This window comes from Pinus tabuliformis, chromosome 1_2 (genome assembly GCF_031772625.1).
Source record: "Pinus tabuliformis cultivar Carrire ecotype Pingquan chromosome 1_2, CPIR1, whole genome shotgun sequence".
Lineage (NCBI taxonomy): Eukaryota > Viridiplantae > Streptophyta > Pinopsida > Pinales > Pinaceae > Pinus > Pinus tabuliformis.
The window spans coordinates 994641188-994661547 of NC_142298.1; the positions used below are offsets into that span (position 1 = coordinate 994641188).

At 38.3% G+C, this 20360-nt stretch overlaps 1 protein-coding gene across 5 annotated transcripts in view; it reads right to left on the bottom strand.

Moving 5' to 3' along the window:
* DNMT2 (DNA methyltransferase-2) overlaps positions 1-20360 on the bottom strand; it is a 320023-nt gene that overhangs the window by 133729 nt on the left and 165934 nt on the right. For all 5 annotated transcript variants that reach the window (XR_016252859.1, XM_089396361.1, XM_089396360.1 and 2 more), the window contains exons 6-7: positions 12377-12902; positions 12132-12226 (exon numbers count right to left, since the gene is read on the bottom strand). Coding sequence is in view for 4 of the 5 variants with exons in the window: in XM_089396361.1 (XP_089252487.1) it covers positions 12132-12226; positions 12377-12902 (621 nt within the window). In the remaining variant the exon portion in view is untranslated. The remainder of the gene's footprint in view (positions 1-12131; positions 12227-12376; positions 12903-20360) is intronic.

Sequence of the window (20360 nt, forward strand, 5' to 3'; positions counted from 1 at the left end):
TGAATTTATGAATGAAAGAGGAGGTCGAAGTTCTACCCTAGGAGAGCGGATCATACAAAATTTATTGGGCAGACCTTGATTTGACTAGGAGGTTTTTTGGCCTAGGTTTGACCCAGCTATCTTGTTGGACTGATGTATCTCTGTTGAACTTGATCATTTTTCTAAGGAAAATGTTGTTGGGTTTTCCCCCATGTGGGTGTTCCCAGGGTAAATTCTTGTGTCCTTGTGTGGTTGTCTCTTTATGATCCTCTAGCATTTTTGTTTTACTATTGAATTTCTTTGTGTGATTGCTTTATAATGACTAATAAATGTAAGAAAATATCAATCTAAGGGAAATCATAAGAAATAATTATTAGTTTAGAGGACTATTGAAAATCAACACTATAACCTATGAGATTCTCCCATCCTGATTTACAGTTCTAGTATCTATCCTATTTTGTATTTGCTATTTTCCATTAGCATTCCCACATATAGTATCTATGGCTCAGTGAGTCAAGACTTAGTATCCATATAATACATTTTGGTTTTGATGACTTAATAAGAAAATTGTAGTTTATGGTTAATTTCTTGTGTTTGTCAATTTGTCGTCATTGATGCAGTAGAAAGCACTAGTTGTATCATTGATGAATCATTATTGTATGTATGATATACTAAGTCACCTGACACGTAGATTTGGGATTCGACGGATACGGGGATTCTAGTGTCGGATACGAACACATTGACCCCTCGAAACAAGACATGTTTGGATAAGTTATATATATATATATATATATATTAAAATCTAGATATTTCTTACACAAATTTTCATTCATGATACAAATTCATTGATTTCAAACATAGATCTCCATCTAGATGTAAGTTTTACGGTTTACAAAGTAAGTTAGTAACATTATGCATAGTACATACAAAATTCAAATACAATTGTAATTTGTGACATGTCACATAAATGATAAATGATAAATTCTGTATTCATAATACATATTCAATTCATCAATGATCCAATAGAAGAAAGACAAGAGAGTAAGATAAAGATACTGACAGTTGTAGTTTTCTCATTAAGTCATCAAAATCAAAATGTGTTACATAGGTAGTGCAATGCCAACGGCAAATAGAAATAGAAAATGCAAAACAACTACAAGTATACAAGCCTCAAGGCAATAGGTAGCTCATGACTCATGAGTCATCAATCCTCATAGTCGTCATCAAAATCAGCATCATTGTCCTCATCATCATGGTCACAACTGCTCTCCTCTATTGCATCCTCCTCCCCTGTCTCCAAAATCATCTCTACATCTGCGGGTGTGGAGGATGACCCCTCTACAGTATCACCATCATCAAATCTGACAGGCTCTAGCACTGGATCATTGAGATCCATGTTGGCCAATGCCAACTCAACACTATTGTCCAGACCCATATCATTAGGAAAGACATCCCACATCTTTGTCTTTCCCTTCAACCACTCTTCCCTTTGCCTGTAAATAAGACGAAGGTTGCTGTGCACATACACCATTGTCTCTACCCTGGACTTCTCAAGCCTTCTCTTCTTAACACTATACAAATTTCCATATGTGCTCCAATTCCTCTCGCAACAAGAGGATGAGGTCACCTGAGAGAGGAGCCTCATGGCTAACTGTTGTAGAGGAGGGCTTGTTGCCCCATGATTTGCCTACAAAGAATAGGGCTTCTTAGGCCCCTTGTCTCTAATCAAATCATATCCTGCAAATTGACCAGTGCCAGTGGAAAACTCTGCAAAGGCATCCTCCACCTCATCAAGCAATGCTTTATCCTGAAAAACCCGCCTGAATGCATCTTTCCTCCCCTATGAGATTTCACCATCCACGTGAGGAGGGAATTTGCGGGAAAGTCTAACATTCAGCCACTCATGGTTGTAGTATTTTGGGTTAAATGAGTGAGCCAAACAATGTAAAGGTGTGCAATCCTTGTCCCATATGCTCACAAGAATATCCTATATAGTGTTATGTCTCATATTCGGGGCACTCACTCTGTAAAATAATGCTCCTCACAAACTCAATCATGGAATCCTGTCTCTCATCAACCTCTCCTAGGATGGGTTGGTTTGTATCTGCAAATCGAAGCAAAGAAATGATAGGGTCAATGATTTGAATAAGTAGATCTACCCTCGCCCACCAACCATCATCTAGCACTGTGTCCTTCACTCTTTTAGAGGCTACTTGATCTGTCTTTCTTCAAAAAGACCAAAATTCCGAAATAACCATGGCCCCAAGAGCGGTCTTGACCTCCCTCAACCTCTTCAACATGATGAATGACGAGGTAAACTGTGTATCCGCAATCTTCAACAATGATAGATTGTTGTACTCCTTGTAGATAGTGAGGGCATTTGTATGATTTTGTACAAAGTTACGGATATGTCGTGCATCCTCAATAATGTTACCAATCCAAAGCACATCAGAAGCAATGGATTTTAGTGCTAAGTTCAATGAATGGACAATGCAAGGTGTCTAAAACACTTGTGGATATTTAGCCAGGTGCATTATCTGTAATGATTTTCACACAAGAATCAAAACCTACATCTTCAATAACTTTAATAAACAACTCACCCATATATTGTGCACCCTTGTATTCTCCAAGTGTATCCATTGCTTTCAAGAAAACTGGACCATTCAAGGAAGACACCATAAATTTGATGAGTGGGTGTCGTGTTGGATCTGTCCATCCATCAGAAACAATGCTAACCCCATATGTTGGCCATGATGCTTTAATAGGCTCAAGCATTTTTTTCACCTCTTTTTTTGCCTTTGTCAACAATGTGGTTCGAAACTTCTCTGAACCAGGAAGCACATAACCTAATGAAGCCCCTTGAGTTAGAGCTTGACACATCTCAATAAATAGAGGTGAGCGTGGAACATTAAAGGATATGAAGTTTTGATAGAAAAAAGGGCAATGGTGAGATCAAGCTTTTCTAGTTTCTCCTTTTGAAAAATCATGTCCACAGGACCAAGTGAAATTGCCTTTCTTTTTGTTGCTTGTCCCCCACTAGAACTCTCAAATGGGAATTTGTCACTGTCTTTCCTCAAAAATGGAAGGGGGTCATCATTCTTGGTTTTTTTTATTTTGCAGCCACATTTTCCATACCAACATTGGACTCTCTTTCCATTTCTCTCCTCTTTGGTAAATCCACTTTTGTACAAGCCCCAACTCCACAACTTGGTAAAGCCAACAAATGGCCTTTCACACAAATATGTGCTCATGAAAGTATTGTTGCAAAAGTTGCATCTCCAATTTACATTGCCTCCTCCCTTCACCTTGTTGCTTGGCCCTTGCTCTCTTGTGATATATTTCCACAAGGGATATTTCTCAATGTTACATTGAGGAGGTCTTCCTTCAACATTACTTGCAATAGAGGGAATACTTGCAGCAGGCTCTAATGAAATTGGGGGAGGAGGGGCATCTCCAATGGGGACATTCTTCCCCTTTCTTTGCCCCTTCCCTACTGCCTTTGATTGAGCCATGAATACTGTAAAAAAGATAAACCAAAAATGCACAAATTTGTAAAAGAAATGCATATGCAAACTGTTGTAATAAAAATGCAAAAAAACATAGAGAGGAAACGCACTTACCTGTTGCTTGAATCTCCTTGAAAACGCTCCCACACCCTTTGCTCCTTGCTTCAAACCCCTCACAACAAACCCACAGCAAAAGAGAGAAGTGAAAATGAAATAAAAGAACAGCAAGTCACCCGTTTTTTATGCAGCACAGCCGTCTTTTCCGGATTCGTGTCCCAATTTCCAGACACAATTTGGCACGAATCATGTCGGATTCGCCGAATTCACGACACGTCGGCCCATTTCAACGAATCTGCTTTCATAGATAATATATGATTAAATTTGTATCATCATCAAGTACATGTTTTAGATTCTAAAGTGAATGAAATTTTATCTAATATTTATTATTTTTTTAATACACACACACACACACATATATATAAAACGTGTCCTTTGTGTCATGTTCTGGGGGTTTTCCATGTCATGTGTTGGATTCTCGTATTTTCATGTCCTTCATGTCATGTGTCCTTGTGTCATGTGACTTGGTTTTGCACAAGCTTAAGTGTAGGCTTGTAGAAGTTGCCTAATACACCCTTAACATTAGCAATTACTTTAGTGATTAAAGTAATTTCCTTTATAAGAAAAAAGTGAGTTAATCTAATGAAATGCAAATGTTTTTACATTAGTGTATTATATCAACAGCGACCATCGATCTCAAGTGAGGTAAGATCTAATCTCCAATTTCAACCATTAATCACTTTGGATATTAGGCTTGTGGATTCGGTCATAACTCAAGCTTATAAAAGAAAGGTTAGGCCAAGGGAGAAGACACACAATACATCTTGAGCATAAGACAGTGAGAATGAGATCTCAGTGGTTGGGTGGAAATGAACTCCCATTCAGGTTTGTTGGGTCCAAGGAAGGTGCAAGGTAGGAAGGGAGATCCAGATCCACCAGAGCAAATCAAAGGACAAACCTAGGGCTTGATCAGCTAGATCAAATCCAAGTTCATTGTCGTGCATGTAACTTCCTCATTTGGACATTTCCCTAGTAAGGGAGCCCCAGTAGGTTCTAAAGTTATTTTTAATGAAGCACTGTTGATTGGGAAGAATATTTGTGTGCTTATGTGATTGAGTTGGTTGTGTTATTTGCTTCCGCTGAATATTTTTGTTTAGGTTAAGATCCTAGTTGTGTTTTTATTTAGTAGATCTGAGATAATCTGCTAGGAAATAAGTTAGCCAAGTTACCAGGTTTAGAATTTAACACTTTGAAATGTTCTACTATTATGGTCATTTTGTCTTTTCTCTTTTGCAGAAGACTTTGTGAATTTGAAGGTTAAAAATCTTAACTTCATTATTGAAAGGTAAATTTCCATTCAAAGCTTCATCATTGAAGGGTCAATTTCTTATCAAAACTTCAGTGTTGAAGTGCACAATTTCAAACCACATTTTTTGATGGGTAACATAGAGACCCAAAACATCAAAAAAAATGTTTGACGGGTAAAAATGAATACAAATCTTGTTAATTTTAGGTATGTTCTATGCTTAGAGCAATTTATTTCAATTTTCACAGTTAGCTCCATATCTTTTCCAGATTAGCAATCACATCAACATTAAAGTAAACTGCAGATAGAACATAAACATAAAGCGCGGAAGACAAGCCAAGACAAGAGGACACAAGATGTGGTGCTAGCCAGGGACAAACCCCAATGTGGGGAAACCCTTGATCAATTCTTTTTATATGTTCTTCAATAGTTCAGCGGAGAGAGAGAGATAGTACATTTACAACAGAAGTTAACACTTTGACTTATCTAGATAAGAGCATAGATCATCTCTAAGAAGATGATACATGAGATCAGTTGATGACATGCTGCTTCAACTAATTCTCCAAGGTGACTCCACCAATCGTTGCACTGCATTTCGTCATCTTGTTGCACCTCACTGCGCTGCACCATGTTGCACCCATCATTACTATGGTGCATCTCATCATGCTTCATTAATCATGACTGTACCCATCACTGTACTGCATTATGTGCCATTGTTGCACCATGTTGCCATCCTGACCTATGTGTTGGTTGCACCTTGCTTGCTCGTTGTCCCTTGCTTTCTCGTTGTCCCTAGCATGTTTTTTGTTGCATGCTAGTTGTCCCTTGCATGCTAGCTGTAACATTGCATGCTTGGTGTATTTGCTGCTAAGTACCATACAATTGTCCCAATGTTAGTTAATTGTCCCTTGCATGTTGCTCTCCTTCGGAGACAAATGCTCTGACTGTTCCGGCAGTTCTGGCAGTTCTAGCTGTTCCCGACAGTTCCGGCAATTCTGGCAGTTCCGACTTTTCCGGCTTTTTCCGGCTTTTCCAGCAGTTTCAGCTTTTTTGGCAGTTCCGGCTTTTCCAGCAGTTTCGGCTTTTTCGACAGTTCCGGCTTTTCCGGCTTTTCTAGTGGTTCTGGTAGTTTCAGCTTTTTTGCCTTTTTCGCCTTTTCCAGTAGCTCCGGCAGTTCCGGCTTTTCTAGCAGTTTTGGCTTTTCTGGCAGTTCCAGCAGTTCGCACTCTGGATTAGGGTAGCGTTATCCCTTAGGATCTCTCCTCCTACTAAAACCCAAAGACAAGTAGAGAGAGGAAGAGATCCCAAGTGTGTTGAAATGACTTGAAGGCCACCTCTATTTATACTAAAATGTTGAGCACATGTGGGGTTTATTTGGTTGCTCACTGACCTTGACGATTTGTCTTATAATGCAAATAAATTCATAACTCCATGAATACTTATCAGAATCGGATGATCTTTAGATCAATCCTACACCTCTCGATGAGAGGGATCCAAGAAAAATATCAATTGCCATAAATAAGATGACCCACATGGAGTTTGGCCCTAGTTTCCAATTTTAACACTCCCACTCAACTAGGGAGAACTCCATCTGTTGATCCATATGTCCAACTGTACTATCTCTGCCATCAGTGCCCTGCACTGCTCTGCTCTGCTCTAATCTGCTAAGCTCTGCTCTGCTAAACCATGAAGAAGAAGAATTGATCGAGAATGTCTCATACCATTCTCTTCTGACCCGAAGTCAATTTCATCTTAAGAGAGTGTGGCACATCACTCTTACTGACCCGAAGTCAGTTTTATTGATCCCAGATCAATATCACAAGAGAGTGTCTCAAACCACTCATATTGATCCCAGATCAATTTCACAAGAGAGTGTCTCAAACCACTCATACTGATCCCAGATTAATGGAGGTCGTCCTAGCATAGGGAGTACGGTAGATACAGCGATGCGTCCATAAATAGTACTACTATGGTCCCTATCCTCATTTCCCTACTCATTGATCAGATGAGAGGTACTGCCCATGAGTCCTAGACTGCATGGGAAGGATGCCTTGACAGGAGAACTAATCATCCTGTCCACAGGAGAACAAATCATCCTGTCAGTGGATGCCACAGAGAACTAATCATCTTGGCCCACAGGAGAACTAATCATCCTGTTCCACAGTCGCCACGGAGAACAAATCATCCTGGCCCATAGGAGAACTAATCATCTTGTTCCATAGTCGCCACGAAGAACAAATCATCCTGGCCCACAGGAGAACTAATCATCTTGTTCCACAGTTGCCACGGGAGAACTAATCATCCCGTTCCACAATTGCCACGGGAGAACTAATCATCCCGACCCACAGAAGAACTAATCATCCTGTTCATAGCACACCACCAGGGGACAGTGAGTCACCCTGTGGTCATATGTTGCTCCAGTAAGTACCCCAAGCCCCCCAGAGCTCCTAGAGCTCAATGCATGCAACATGCAGGACCCTTATAAGAAGGTCTTTCAACGACACCAAGTCGTTTGGGAAAGTCACAGATTTGACCTTTCCCTAGGGCTTTGACAAAATGTCTGCGACCTGTACATCAGTCTCAATGCAATGGAGCCTCCTCGCTCATCGACTTACCATATCGCAGATAAGGCAGTATCTGATGTCTATCTATTGGAGCAATCATCGAATACGGGATTCCTCAATAATCGAATCCCCCTCTAGTTGTCACAGAGAATCACAGTGATATTCATCATGTGTACAAACAGCTCACTTAATAGCTTCTGCAACCATGCAGCTTCACACGAGATCATACTCATAGCTATGTATTCGGTCTCGACGGTGCTTATAGCAATCGACTTCTGCTTCATACTCATCCATGATATCGAAGCAGAATCCAAAGAGAACCAGCACTGAGAAGTGCTCTAGTGATCCTCCACACTACCTGCCCAGTCAGCATTCGAATAATCATGCAGTTTCATATTTCCAGCAGTGTATCTCAATCCATGAGAGATTGTGCCCCAAAGATATCTCAAAAGATTCTTGGCACCAATCCAGTGGGGCTCAACCAAATATGAGCTCAGCATGCTAACTGCAAAACATAAGTCCAGACGGAAGTTCACCAAGAACATCAACGCGAATTAGTTTATGAAACTCAAAGGCATTTCCGAAATCTGGTCCGACATCACTACCATGTAACTTCTGAAAGTTAAGATCCTCGAGGTAGTCACAGGCTTGCAGTTTATCATTCCACATCCAGAATCCAACTCCCTCTTACTTCTGCAAATGAGAGGGTCTGCATCTGTCAGAAATAGGTCGTCCTCATAAGGTGTCGGTATGAGAGGTCTATCATCGACAACCTTCGGGTAATGGTTTGGATCGGTTTCACTCCTAGTGAATCTCAGCTTCATCAGACAGCTATCAATCCTCTCATACTACGCTCGGGGTGTTTTGCTTCAAGCCATAGAGGGCTTTCTTCCACCTGTATACATGAGATTCCCGATCATGAATCTCAAACTCCTCAGGTTGTTCCAAACCTGTGGACCTGCTGCATGAGGGGAATGGTTTCCTTATAAGATTTTCCTTCGGTACATCTCAGACATGTACCTTCATGCTCTACTTGAATTAAAACATCCCTATCACCATTTGACTCACATCAAGTACGGCCCCATAGGTAGACCTCCGGTGTTATAGATGTGATATGTCAATTGACATGATCACCAATGGACCATCGTGCAACTTGATACAAATTGCCAACCCTGAACCCATGAGAAAAAGCATCTTTGAAAATTATTTTTTTTAACACATACCTTTCCACTGATGAATGCCACCCTGAAACCTTTGACTTCCATTTCTGAGATGGACACTAGGTTCTTCTTGCGATTAGGTACATAAAAGAGATTCTGTAAATGAATTGAATTACCCTTCATCAATTGAGAGTTAACATTCCCTACACCCTTTCCGGGATAGGTGGCATCGGCTCCAAGTATAATCCCACGATTATTTCCATCTCTACCAAATTAGAGAGTGCACCCATCTATCCAATGAAGTGCCTTGAAGCACTACAATCTATAAGCCAAATTCCCAAAGAGTCCAAAGGAGAGGGCCAATACAAGATAACACTTCTTTATCTTATCAGAAACAACATTTGATTCTTCATACCTGGGGTTCCTTGCTTTCTTTGAAGAGTAGGCCATTTCCTTGATGACCTGCATTACCTGTCATTCCTTTGATCATTGAAGATGTCCCTGGAATGATTGTTATCATCATCAAGTGATGTGTCCCTGCCATTTGGACACTCCTTCGCATAATGGTCGAACTAGTTATTTGCCTTTCCTTCCACCCTAAGATCCGGTCTTCCAATGAAGTGATCTTTAGGTAGACCATATTCCGCTGCGCCATTCTGATAATATTCTCTGCTTTGACTTCACCCTTGGTGAATTTGAAGAGGGATGAGGAATCCATTGATCCTTTTCTTTCCCAACCGTCTTCGGTGATTACTCTTTCATTCTTGCTTGGGCATTGCCTTCACCTCGGCTCTGATACCATGTTAATTTTAGGTATGTTCTATGCTTAGAGCAATTTATTTCAATTTTCACAGTTAGCTCCATATATTTTCCAAATTAGCAATCACATCAGCATTAAAGTAAACTGCAGATAAAACATAAACATAAATCGCAGAAGAGAAGCCAAGACAAGAGGACACAAGATGTGGCACTAGCCAAGGACAAACCCCAATGTGGGGAAACCCTTGATCAATTCTTCTTATATGTACTTCAATAGTTCAGCAGAGAGAGAGAGAGATAGTACGTTTACAACAGAAGTCAACACTTTGACTTATCTATATAAGAGCATAGATCATCTCTAAGAAGATGATACATGAGATCAGTTGAAGACATGCTGCTTCAACTAATTCTCCAAGGTGACTCCTTCACCTATCATTGTGCTGCATTTCGTCATCATGTTGCACCTCACTGCACTGCACCATGCTGCACCCATCATTACTATGTTGCATCTCATCACGCTTCATTAATCATGACTGTACCCATCATTGTACTGCATTATGTGCCATTGCTGCACCATGTTGCCACCCTAACCTATGTGTTCGATGCACCTTGCTTGCTTGTTGTGCCTTGCTTGCTTGTTGTCTCTACCATGCTTGTTGTCCTTAGCATGCTTGTTGTTGCATGCTAGTTGTCCCTTGCATGCTAGCTGTAACATTGCATGCTTGGTGTATTTGCTGCTAAGTACCATACAACTGTCCCAATGTTAGTTAGTTGTCCCTTGCATGCTGCTCTCCTTCGGAGACAGATGCTCCGGCTGTTCTGGCAGTTCTGGCAATTCTGACTGTTCCCGGCAGTTCCGGCTATTCCCGGCAATTCCCAGCAGTTCTAGCAGTTCCGTCTTTTCCAGCAGTTCCGGCTTTTCCAACAGTTCCAGCTTTTCCGGCTTTTCTGGCTTTTCTAACAGTTTTGTCTTTTTCGGCAGCTCCGGCTTTTCCAACAGTTCCGGCTTTTCCAACAGTTCTGGCTTTTCCAGCAGTTCCGGCTTTTCTAGCTTTTCCGGCAGTTCCAGATTTTCCAGCGGTTCTGGCTTTTCCGGCAATTCCGACTTTTCCAGCGGTTCTGGCTTTTCCGGCAGTTCCGGCTTTCTGCCCTCTGGATCAAGGCAGTGTTATCCCTTAGGATCTCTCCTCCTACTAAAACCCAAAGACAAGTAGAGAGAGGAAGAGATCCCAAGCGTGTTGAAATAACTTGAAGGCCACCTCTATTTATACTAAAATGTTGAGCAGGTGTGGGGTTTAATTGGTTGCTTGCCGACCTTGACGAATTGTCTTATAACGCAAATAAATTCATAACTCCATGAATACTTATCGGAATCGGATGATCTTTAGATCAATCCTACACCTCTCGATGAGAGGGATCCAAGAAAAATATCAGCTGCCATAAATAAGATGACCCACATGGATTTTGGCCCTAGCTGCTAATTTTAACAAATCTCAACGCTAATCGCAATAAACCCCATCATGTGATGCTATCCTACAAAGCGTTATACAAATTGCAATAAATAATTTCAGGTCTGTCATATGAATTATCTTTTTTATTATTTAGCCATTGATTTGATGTAACCTGGTCACAGACATACGAGGAAACAGATAATCGGGTTGCAATCATACAGGAGCACTGGAACTGATTAGATCTTTAAATTGCCTCATCTTCAAGTTGAACTTGTCTCTTTCTCCAGGTTTGTGCCAAACCTTCTCTTGATATGACTTTCAAGTTGCCCTACGCCACAATCACCATGCCTCTGATACCGTGTTTAATTATAATATAGAGATTATGGAAAAAGACAAAGGAGAGACACTAAAAGAGAGATATATATGTATCATATCCTCAATTTTCCCTCACATGACCCTTCACATACTTTTGTGAGTTAAAATCAATTATTCATGTATTTATTACACACCATCCCTAATCCAAGGTTTCAGAGACTGAACCATATAAACACATTAAGTCCCCAGGGGCTGGGACTAGACTAGGATGCTCTCCCCACCATATGATTCTACTGAATGTTTCAAATATGTATCTCGCATTTTCTTGATGCCACAACATATGGTGACATCTGAAAGAACATACACAATAACCAAATAATAAATTATCACTAGGCCAAGGGCGACTACGATTTTCCATGATGCGAATCAAATGGGTCCTTCTAAATTTAACAGGGGACAGTGGGATTGATCTAAAATGTTGATAACTCTATAGCAGCATTGCTCAACTGTAAAACGCCAGCTTAATTAAAGAGAAGACAGGCAATATCTTGTCATAGAGATAGCTAACTAGCTACCATTATTGATATAGTTGAAATGTGATGGGAGTTTAATCATTGGCTTGATATCTCTGGGAGATATCACTTCTTCAAAATGTCAATCTTCTTTCAACGGCTTTGTTACAATTTACCAAGTACCCATGTGCTAAGATAGAGCCACCACTTTATATGATAATATGCTTTCAAACAAATTTGAAGGGTATTTGTTAAATCCAAATATTTTCCTCAGCTATATGGTCAATAAGAGAGAAATATATCAGAAGAATGGTCAAGATATTAATTCATAAAAACAAAGAAAATTCAGAAATCAGAAAGTAGAATAAATAAATAACTACTTTGCCGATGAAATCATGTCCAAAATTTTTTAAAAGAAAAGAATTTTGGAAGAGACTTTTTTCCTAACAGTTTTATAACTGACCATGCAATAAACACCTGACAGGAGATATCTTAGGAATTCATAAAAACTTGCATTCCTACCTTGGAAGTAGCAAGAAGTGAACCAGTACCCTTGACATAGCGGCCATAGCTTTTAGTAAAACAGCAACAACGTTTTGAATTAGGAAAAACAATATCTTAACTGATTAAGGGTCTTCAAAATGGTAGGATATAGGCATGCTCACTAATTGTTAGCCAAAATGGTTAGTGGATAAAACAAAGCTCACTAGATTATAAAAATAAGTCAACAGGTGCAATAAAAAAACCAGCATATTTAAAAAGGATACCCATAGCATCCCCCCATCTCTCAATCAAACCTGGTGGCACCCTGAATTGATCCCAGTCTGAATTTCCGCAATGGTCTTTAGTTTCAAAAGGAATATTGGATCTGTTTTCGGTGATGACTCCAACATAATCACAATCAGCTTGCCCAGTAAAATCTCTCGAAAAATCGAAAACTTCCTTTTCATCTATCCTACAACGTCCTCTTTTAGCATGGTGATCTTCAGACTCATCCCTAGCTTCTTTCGTATCAAGGATTTCAAGAGAAGTCGTGGAGGAATTCATTTCGGTGCAACCAAATGTATTGCTTCTGAGAATGTCAGGTTGAAGGAAATCCTTAATGGGTCTGCATGAACTATTAGTGTCCAATTCCACCTCATTCACATTCTCCATTTTGCATTGAAATGTGCCATTTAAAGAATCCTTGTCCTTGAGCAAATTGTCATCTTCACCTGAAATAAGTGGACCAATATTCGTGACCAATTTTCCATTGAATTCTGGCCTGGGAAATGACAAAGTTGCCTTTTTGGCCTAGAAAACAATTAGAAGTCAGAATGCAGTAAAGGATAAACTATATGATAAACATTAAAACAATTTAATAATTTATCAGTGAAAGTAAGTTGCAATCACCAACATTAAAATCCTTGTAATTTTCCCAAAGACAAGATGCTTTCACATGTTCATAATAATTTATATATCCTACACAAAATGTAACAATGGTAAAAGATGTATATGCAGCGTTAACAGCTTCATATGTATCTACTTCCAAATCAATTACCAGAAATTGGTCAGTAGACATGAAAAAACATATCATGCCTCACTATCTTTTTTACAAGGAAAGAGTGTAGTTTGGTCAGCCTGAAGACTTATTATCAGCTCAACAGCATGAAGGTCAGCAATGATTTTCTTGCAGAGCACTCCTCCCCTGAAATTTTCAAATGGAAAGCAGATTGATCACAGGCCTTGAAGCTAGTGACCCAACAGGACCCCCATATTTGAATCTGTGACCTCTTGGCAATATGCCTTGAAACATTCACTTCAAACCAATTGAGCTATAACCCGTTGGGCTGTCTTGTCTCATATAACATAAGGTTGGTAGGGCATATACATACAGAAAAATCTACAGCTTCATATTTAGCCATTCCCCCATTTCCAAATCAAGTTGTAGAATCTGGCTAGGCATGTCAAATTATTCAGTGTCATTTTCCTAGAAACACACGCAACTCCAAAATTGCTAAAAGTACCCAAAGGAGTGTTAATACCATGAAATCAAAATCCCAACTCAGTAAGAACTTACACAGTACACCTAATCACTTTCTCAAAGTAAAAAACTTAGGCCCGATCTCAAAACCCTGTAATACATAATTGAATCACCTATAAAGGAAATGCCAAGAACACATGCAGCTTCCAAGCAAAAAACGGGAAGAAAGGATACTCCTAGCAAAAGAAATTATAAGTTTGTAGAAAGCACTATGGGCATAATATCTATCAGATCATTTCATTCTCTCCTGCACATATGAAACACTTTGGGAAATGTATGGACACAATCTCTTGTTATTTATTGGCATTGAACTTAATGCTATTTGAGTTAAAAAAAAAATATCTTGAGCAGCTTAGTAAGATGACTGCAGGGTGGCAGAAAGCCAAAGAAGACACCAGGAGGGAAAAAATATAAACAATTGGTAGCCAAACATATAGAACAGAAGGCAGAGGAAGATGGACCCCAGCCCTTTTCTGACCTATATGATTTCCCTGAGGAAGCACGTACTTACACCCAAAAAAGATTTGGGAAAGAGAATCCAACCAACTCAGCTGGAGAGAAAGGGGAGGTTTCCATGGATCAAGAAATCGATTTAATAGTTGACATAGAAGGAGATCCTTTGATTGCAAAAAACATAGAGTTAGGAAGACCATATCTTTAAGTCAGCAATAGAAAGATTCAAGAAAAGTTGTCATCCTGTACTTTCTATAGAAAACACCATTGGACTTGTTAGCACTCATTCCTCCACTTCATATCTGAAGCTCATGTTAGCTTTTCTCTGAGAGTTTCCACCCTTTCTAAACACCATATTTGTAGGACAAGGGGCTTTCCATGAAGGCATCTTGAGCAAATCTTTCGAGAGAGATCAACACTTCGTGTTTGCTTCCTTGAGAAGACAAATCAAAGTGTGCCCCAGTGCTGAGATTAGACATGTCTGATATCAGGCTTATTTTGAGGTGTGTCAGCATTGGGGTTGGCAGATTATGCGGGCCCAGTTTTGGAGAGCCATTTTGGGACCTTGTTGTGCTTATTTCAGCAGTCGATTAAAGAAAAGAACTTTACGAGGAGGTCTTGCTTTTCTATTTTCAAAAAAGCTATTGTTATTAATCGGAAAGGAATCAAATGAAACATACAGGGAATGTGAGAATGTCACCCCGGTGCTTTAATCACTGGCCCGATTTGAACCAGAACCGGTCAAACTGACCAGTAGGACAGGGCTATAGGTCAAACTGGCCACCAGCCTGAGCTGGTGGACTGGTTTTTACTGGTTTCATACCAACCTGGTACAAACTGGTCCAAACCAGTCCTAACCAGCCGATCCCATCCTAAACCGATCATGCTGTAAAAGCCTAACTACTAAACCCTAAACCCTAAACAACCTAACTCCTAAACCATCACAATGTTGGCAATCAATGGTAATGTTAAATTCTTAAAGTAAAAGGATAAAAAGGAAAGATAAAAAAAATGTCAATCTTTCCTTTTTATCCTTTTACTTAAATTTTTAACATTAGCATCAATTTCAAGAGAATTCTTCTGGTAAATCACATTCCAATTTTTTATAGGTTGACACATTTCAAACCACTAAGTGTGGTTCATCATCAGGGCTTGAAACATTATGAATCACAGAAACTTGCATTCTGAAATTACCATCAATTGTTTTAGGATGTTTGGGAGCAGCTCCAACTTTATCGAACTTCATATGGAGAAAGTAGAATTTCATATTCCACTCAAAATTCAACACACTTGACAGTTTTCAGGCTTTTAGAATTGGTAGAATTGCAACATTTTCATTGAATTCTATCATGTATGAGGGTATGGGATTGGTATTTAATCAGGAGGACCATGCCTTTTATGTACCTTCATGTTGGTGGTATTTATTGTTGAACTACTCTAATGTTCGTGATATTGATTGTTGAACTCCTCTTCCATGACCTTAACAAAAATGTACCCTTCACTCAAACCAATATCATTGTTGAGGCATGTTAATCTTTTTCTACCATACTATAAGGTTGAGGAGATGAACCCTCCACTCAAACCAAAATCATTGGTTAGGCATCTTATGCTTTTTCTACCATGATATAAGGATGATGAATCCAAGGAGTCTAGAGACTCTGAGCCAAATGATGTTTATGTAGCCCCTGCTATGAGTACTGGTATGAGTTTGACGAGTAATCATGTTGGTAAATGATTTGTAGCAGGCCAATGGCCCAGTAGCTTGTAGCATGGCTTTTGGATTCTAAAGGCCATTTAGAGGCTCATTAATTATCTAATTTGTTGCTAATATGTGTTGCACTCAGGGCCATTTTGAAATATTCACCCTTGCATGGTATATAGATGAGCAAACTTCGCTTATTTTGTCTCCAATGTTTTGGAGTCAAGGTTTGGAATCTTAAATTTAATTTTTTCATTCAAATTTATTCATTTTATGTATTTTTTTAAATCAGTTCATCGAATCTGGCTTGATCCAGTTTTGGTCCAAAACCCAGTTTGGTAAGTGGCCAGTTTGAAAACACTGCATGACACAGGAACATATTTGTAAATTTTTTGAACATCAAGAAAGTGGAACTACATCAAACACATATCAGGATGCGGTTATGGAAATGTTGGGACACATATACATATAGTTTTGATATATTTTTTTTAATGTTAACATTTTTAAATTTTTGGTGTCCCAAGTGTTGAATGCAACAAAAACAAAATATAGACATAAAGATGTATTTTTTTCGAAAATCAAGAAAGTAGAACTACATCAAACACACATCGGGATGTAGTTATTGACATGTTGGGACACATCTACATAGAGTCTTGAATTTTTTTTTAATGTTAACATCTTTTGGTATCCTAAGTGTCAAACACATTGGGACATACAATGTTTGAGTGTTAAAAATTCATGGGACGTGTGTTCTTGTTACCCACCAAAAAGTGGGTAACCCATAGGAGAAGATATTTCTCCTCCTTGCACAGCCAGCCAGCAAAGAGCCCTATATGTGATCAAGCATAATATGAAGCCCGGATCCTCCACTTCTTGCTCCTTTCAGATTTCTCTCTCCCATCCAGCATTCCTTCTTGAAGTAAGGTGGATCATCCATCGGTAGGTACTTTAACCATTTTGCAATCATGTATTTTTACCTAATGTTATGAGCATACTAATATGGATCAAGGGGCAAACTAGATGATTGACCAATCTTGACTGTATTCTTGTCACCTCACTTCACTAGGGAGGTTAGTCTTTGACTATAGTCCAATGGGAGCCGTTACCAACCAAAAGTGGGTGACCCTATTGGAGAAATTGTTCTCATAGATATCTCTTCAGCTGGTAGCTGGCAGCCCCTGAGTCCTGACAGCCACCATTGTAGCCAATACATTGTGCCATTTGATCTCCGCTCCCTGCATCGGTCATATGTCCCCTTGCCCATCTATCGAGAGCATATGTTAGAAGGTGGGCAATCCAATCCAACAGGTGTGTTTTTCATTGTGCAATGGATGCTTATGCTTGTTTTTCCTTGGGCATCTTGGACATAGATTATTGGGTGACTTGGAAGAAGGGTGTTTTCGTAGCTAACGATTATTGGGTGACTAGTTAGGATGTTTTCCTAGCTAATGAAACAAGGCATAAGATTTTCAAAGTTCTCAACAATATTATCACATTGTGCAAGACTTGATCCACCATTAATCAATTTTCTTTGAAATTGCACTATGCAACATTGGATGAGGACTTATTTGATTATGATTTCAATATACCTTTGGAAATGTTGAATTGGCATCTTAATATCTAAGAATAGAGGTTGCATTCTGTTTCAATTGATGTTGGCATGTTGATTGTTCCTTGCAGCAACTTCTATGATTAGGGTGACAAAAGGACCTAGTGATTGAATTTCCTTCTATTATGTTGACACCCTTGAACCAATATAAAACTTTGTCAGTCGTGATGAATGTGTCTTCTAGAATAACTAGTTTTGTAGGTGTCACTTTAATGATTACTCGAATATGGACTTTTCTGAGAATAGATAAGATTTCTTCAATAATGACACTTAGCTCTCGAATTGCATCTACGAGGGTTCCTCTATCTATAGTTTGCACCTTGATTTCTACAAGCATTGTTGATCCCACTGGATTTGTTACTATTTCTTCATCGATAAGTCATTTCTTGATTTCCTATTGCATCTTCTTTTCATTTTTTTAACTTCATAATTTTTGCAAAAAGGATTTGATTATGATTCTTTAAGCAACAAATTTCTTCATATTTATTTGAAAAGTCTTTGTCAAAATTCTTCTTGACATCTTGATTCTTTCATTGAAATTTGTCATTGTATTGTGGATATATTGCTACTTCACATTAAAATATATTTATTTCTCTAGCAAGCAACCAATTTTCAAATTCTAATGTCTCTTTCATGGGCTAGGTTGAAAATTTTCATTTTGGTTTCTTTCCACCATTGTACCATTTGTTCTCATATGAATAAGTCATGGTCTTCTTCCTTGAATTAACGGTGGACTTTTGAATTTCACCAATGTCCTTCCTTGATAACTTAGTTTGGAAAACGGACCTGTGTTTAATCAATTTGAGACTAAGCTCAAACAACTGAAATGAGGTAATGTACACCTTCAAATCACCACCTATTTTATAATACTTACATTAAATACTTATATAATATATAGCTAGATTATATATGTTATTATTTTATTCTTATACTCTGACAAACGCTGCCATCAACAACCCCACTTGAAACGGTAGAATCACAAAGCGTTAATAGCTACGAAATACTAGAGTTTAGTTTTTCTCATAATGCAGAAGCAGTAAATGCCTTAGTCGCCCCCGCGTTCTTTTGTAAACCTCCACGATGGAGAGTACGGTGCTTGGTGACCATGAAACTTCTTACGAATGGTAGCACAGTTCCCCAAGAAGGGACAACCACCATGGTTATTATAATGGTTTAGTTTCCAAGAGGGTGGCTATCATGTTGCTTACGTCATGCTTTTTGGCAGTAAAATCAAAGAAACAATCCAATGTCGAGGAGCGAAAGTAAAATCAAAGAAACAATCCAATGTTACAAACAAACAGTCATGTTTGTTGACGACTCCGATGAATAACTTGGTAGTTTGATGGATGGATATTGGTGGCTTCTAGTTGAGCTGTCTAACGATTAACTAAATAGCCTCATTTCTGACTGCCTTAGCCAGAATCTAGGAAATAAAAAAATCCTTGAATCTGATTAATCAGTTGTCGAAAATGCGATTCTGACAATCTGAGTTGATTCAGAGACCATAAAATATACTCGAATCATAGTTTTGAGTTGATAAAGTTGCGGTTCTGTGCGATTATTGACATTTTCAGATGCCAGATTTGGACCAAAATCATGCTATGCTGAGAACTGGGCTATTTAGTGAATGATTAGCCCATATTGTTTCAAGTTAGCTCCAACAAGGACTCCGCCCAATAGACTTCGTAGATTTCACTAGTAGTGATGATTGTTACGGAAGTACTCTTGATTTTTCAAATCGAAATGACGTTGACATCTGTGGCGTTTTATCGGAATTCCTATGCCATGATTCGACCTTCTTAACTAGCAAGGTCAGAATATGGTTGTTGTACTGAAGCGGATTTCCCCGTGTATAATATTGCTGTAAATTCTGATTGTTCCCAATTTCACGAAACAGCAATGTTGTATAATGGCGACTTGGGTTCAACGATTGATACAATTTTTGTTTTCACGTCTTCCCAAAATGGCCAACGGAATAATATACCAATCTGATTTTCTTCTATTGGATATCGATTAATATTTTTCACGTTGTGTCGTTCAAACTTTTTTTTCGAAAAAATTGTTTTCAATTTTGCAGCGAAGTTTGGTGTGATTAATTTGACAAAAAAAAAAAAAAAACGCCCAATATGTATTCAAAGGCTGGAATTGTACAGCTTCTAATACCTTTGTTACCAACTACATAAAACATCCAATCAAAATAGAATTCAGGTGTTTTTGTGTAATAATAATAATACAGGTTGGATGGTTCTAAGGGTTAAGAGAACTTATTTCCTTTGTTGAATTTAAGCTTCTGTGATCCATAAGTTTAATAAGATTTTTCGGCTGAAATCACATCATTATAGTCTTTGGTCGACACGTTTCAAACCAACGAGTTTGGTTCATAGTCAAGAGAAGTTGAATTGTTTATGTCTAGAAACTAATTTGCATAATAACTAATTAACTATTTATATATTTAATTTGATAAATGATTTAAGGTTTTGTTTTCATAATATACATGTATTTAGTTCTCCATATATATATATATATCTTTTTTAAATCATTCGTGTTTTTTAGATAGGGGATTAATAGGTCAGGATCTTGTGAGTTAATTCTTACATTTTATGTCTATGATATTAATAATAAATGAAACTATTTTACATAATTACTCATTGACTATTTACTTATATATTTATATTAAACTAGGAAGGTATATTTTAACACATCTTTCCTTACTATAATATTGATGTATTATTTTTGTTTTATAATTATTTCACAATATACAAAATCATTTAATTAGTATTCCTATTAGCAATTTTGAGTTAGCCAAAAAACTAACTTCCTTAATGATTTACCAACCATTTATATATTTTTATAATTGGACAACTAATTTATTAATTTTCAAACAAAGAAAAATCAAATGCTCGTAATATATATAACAATAATTTTGATAATAATCATAGCTTTAATAACTTTTCCTCTCCCTTGGTC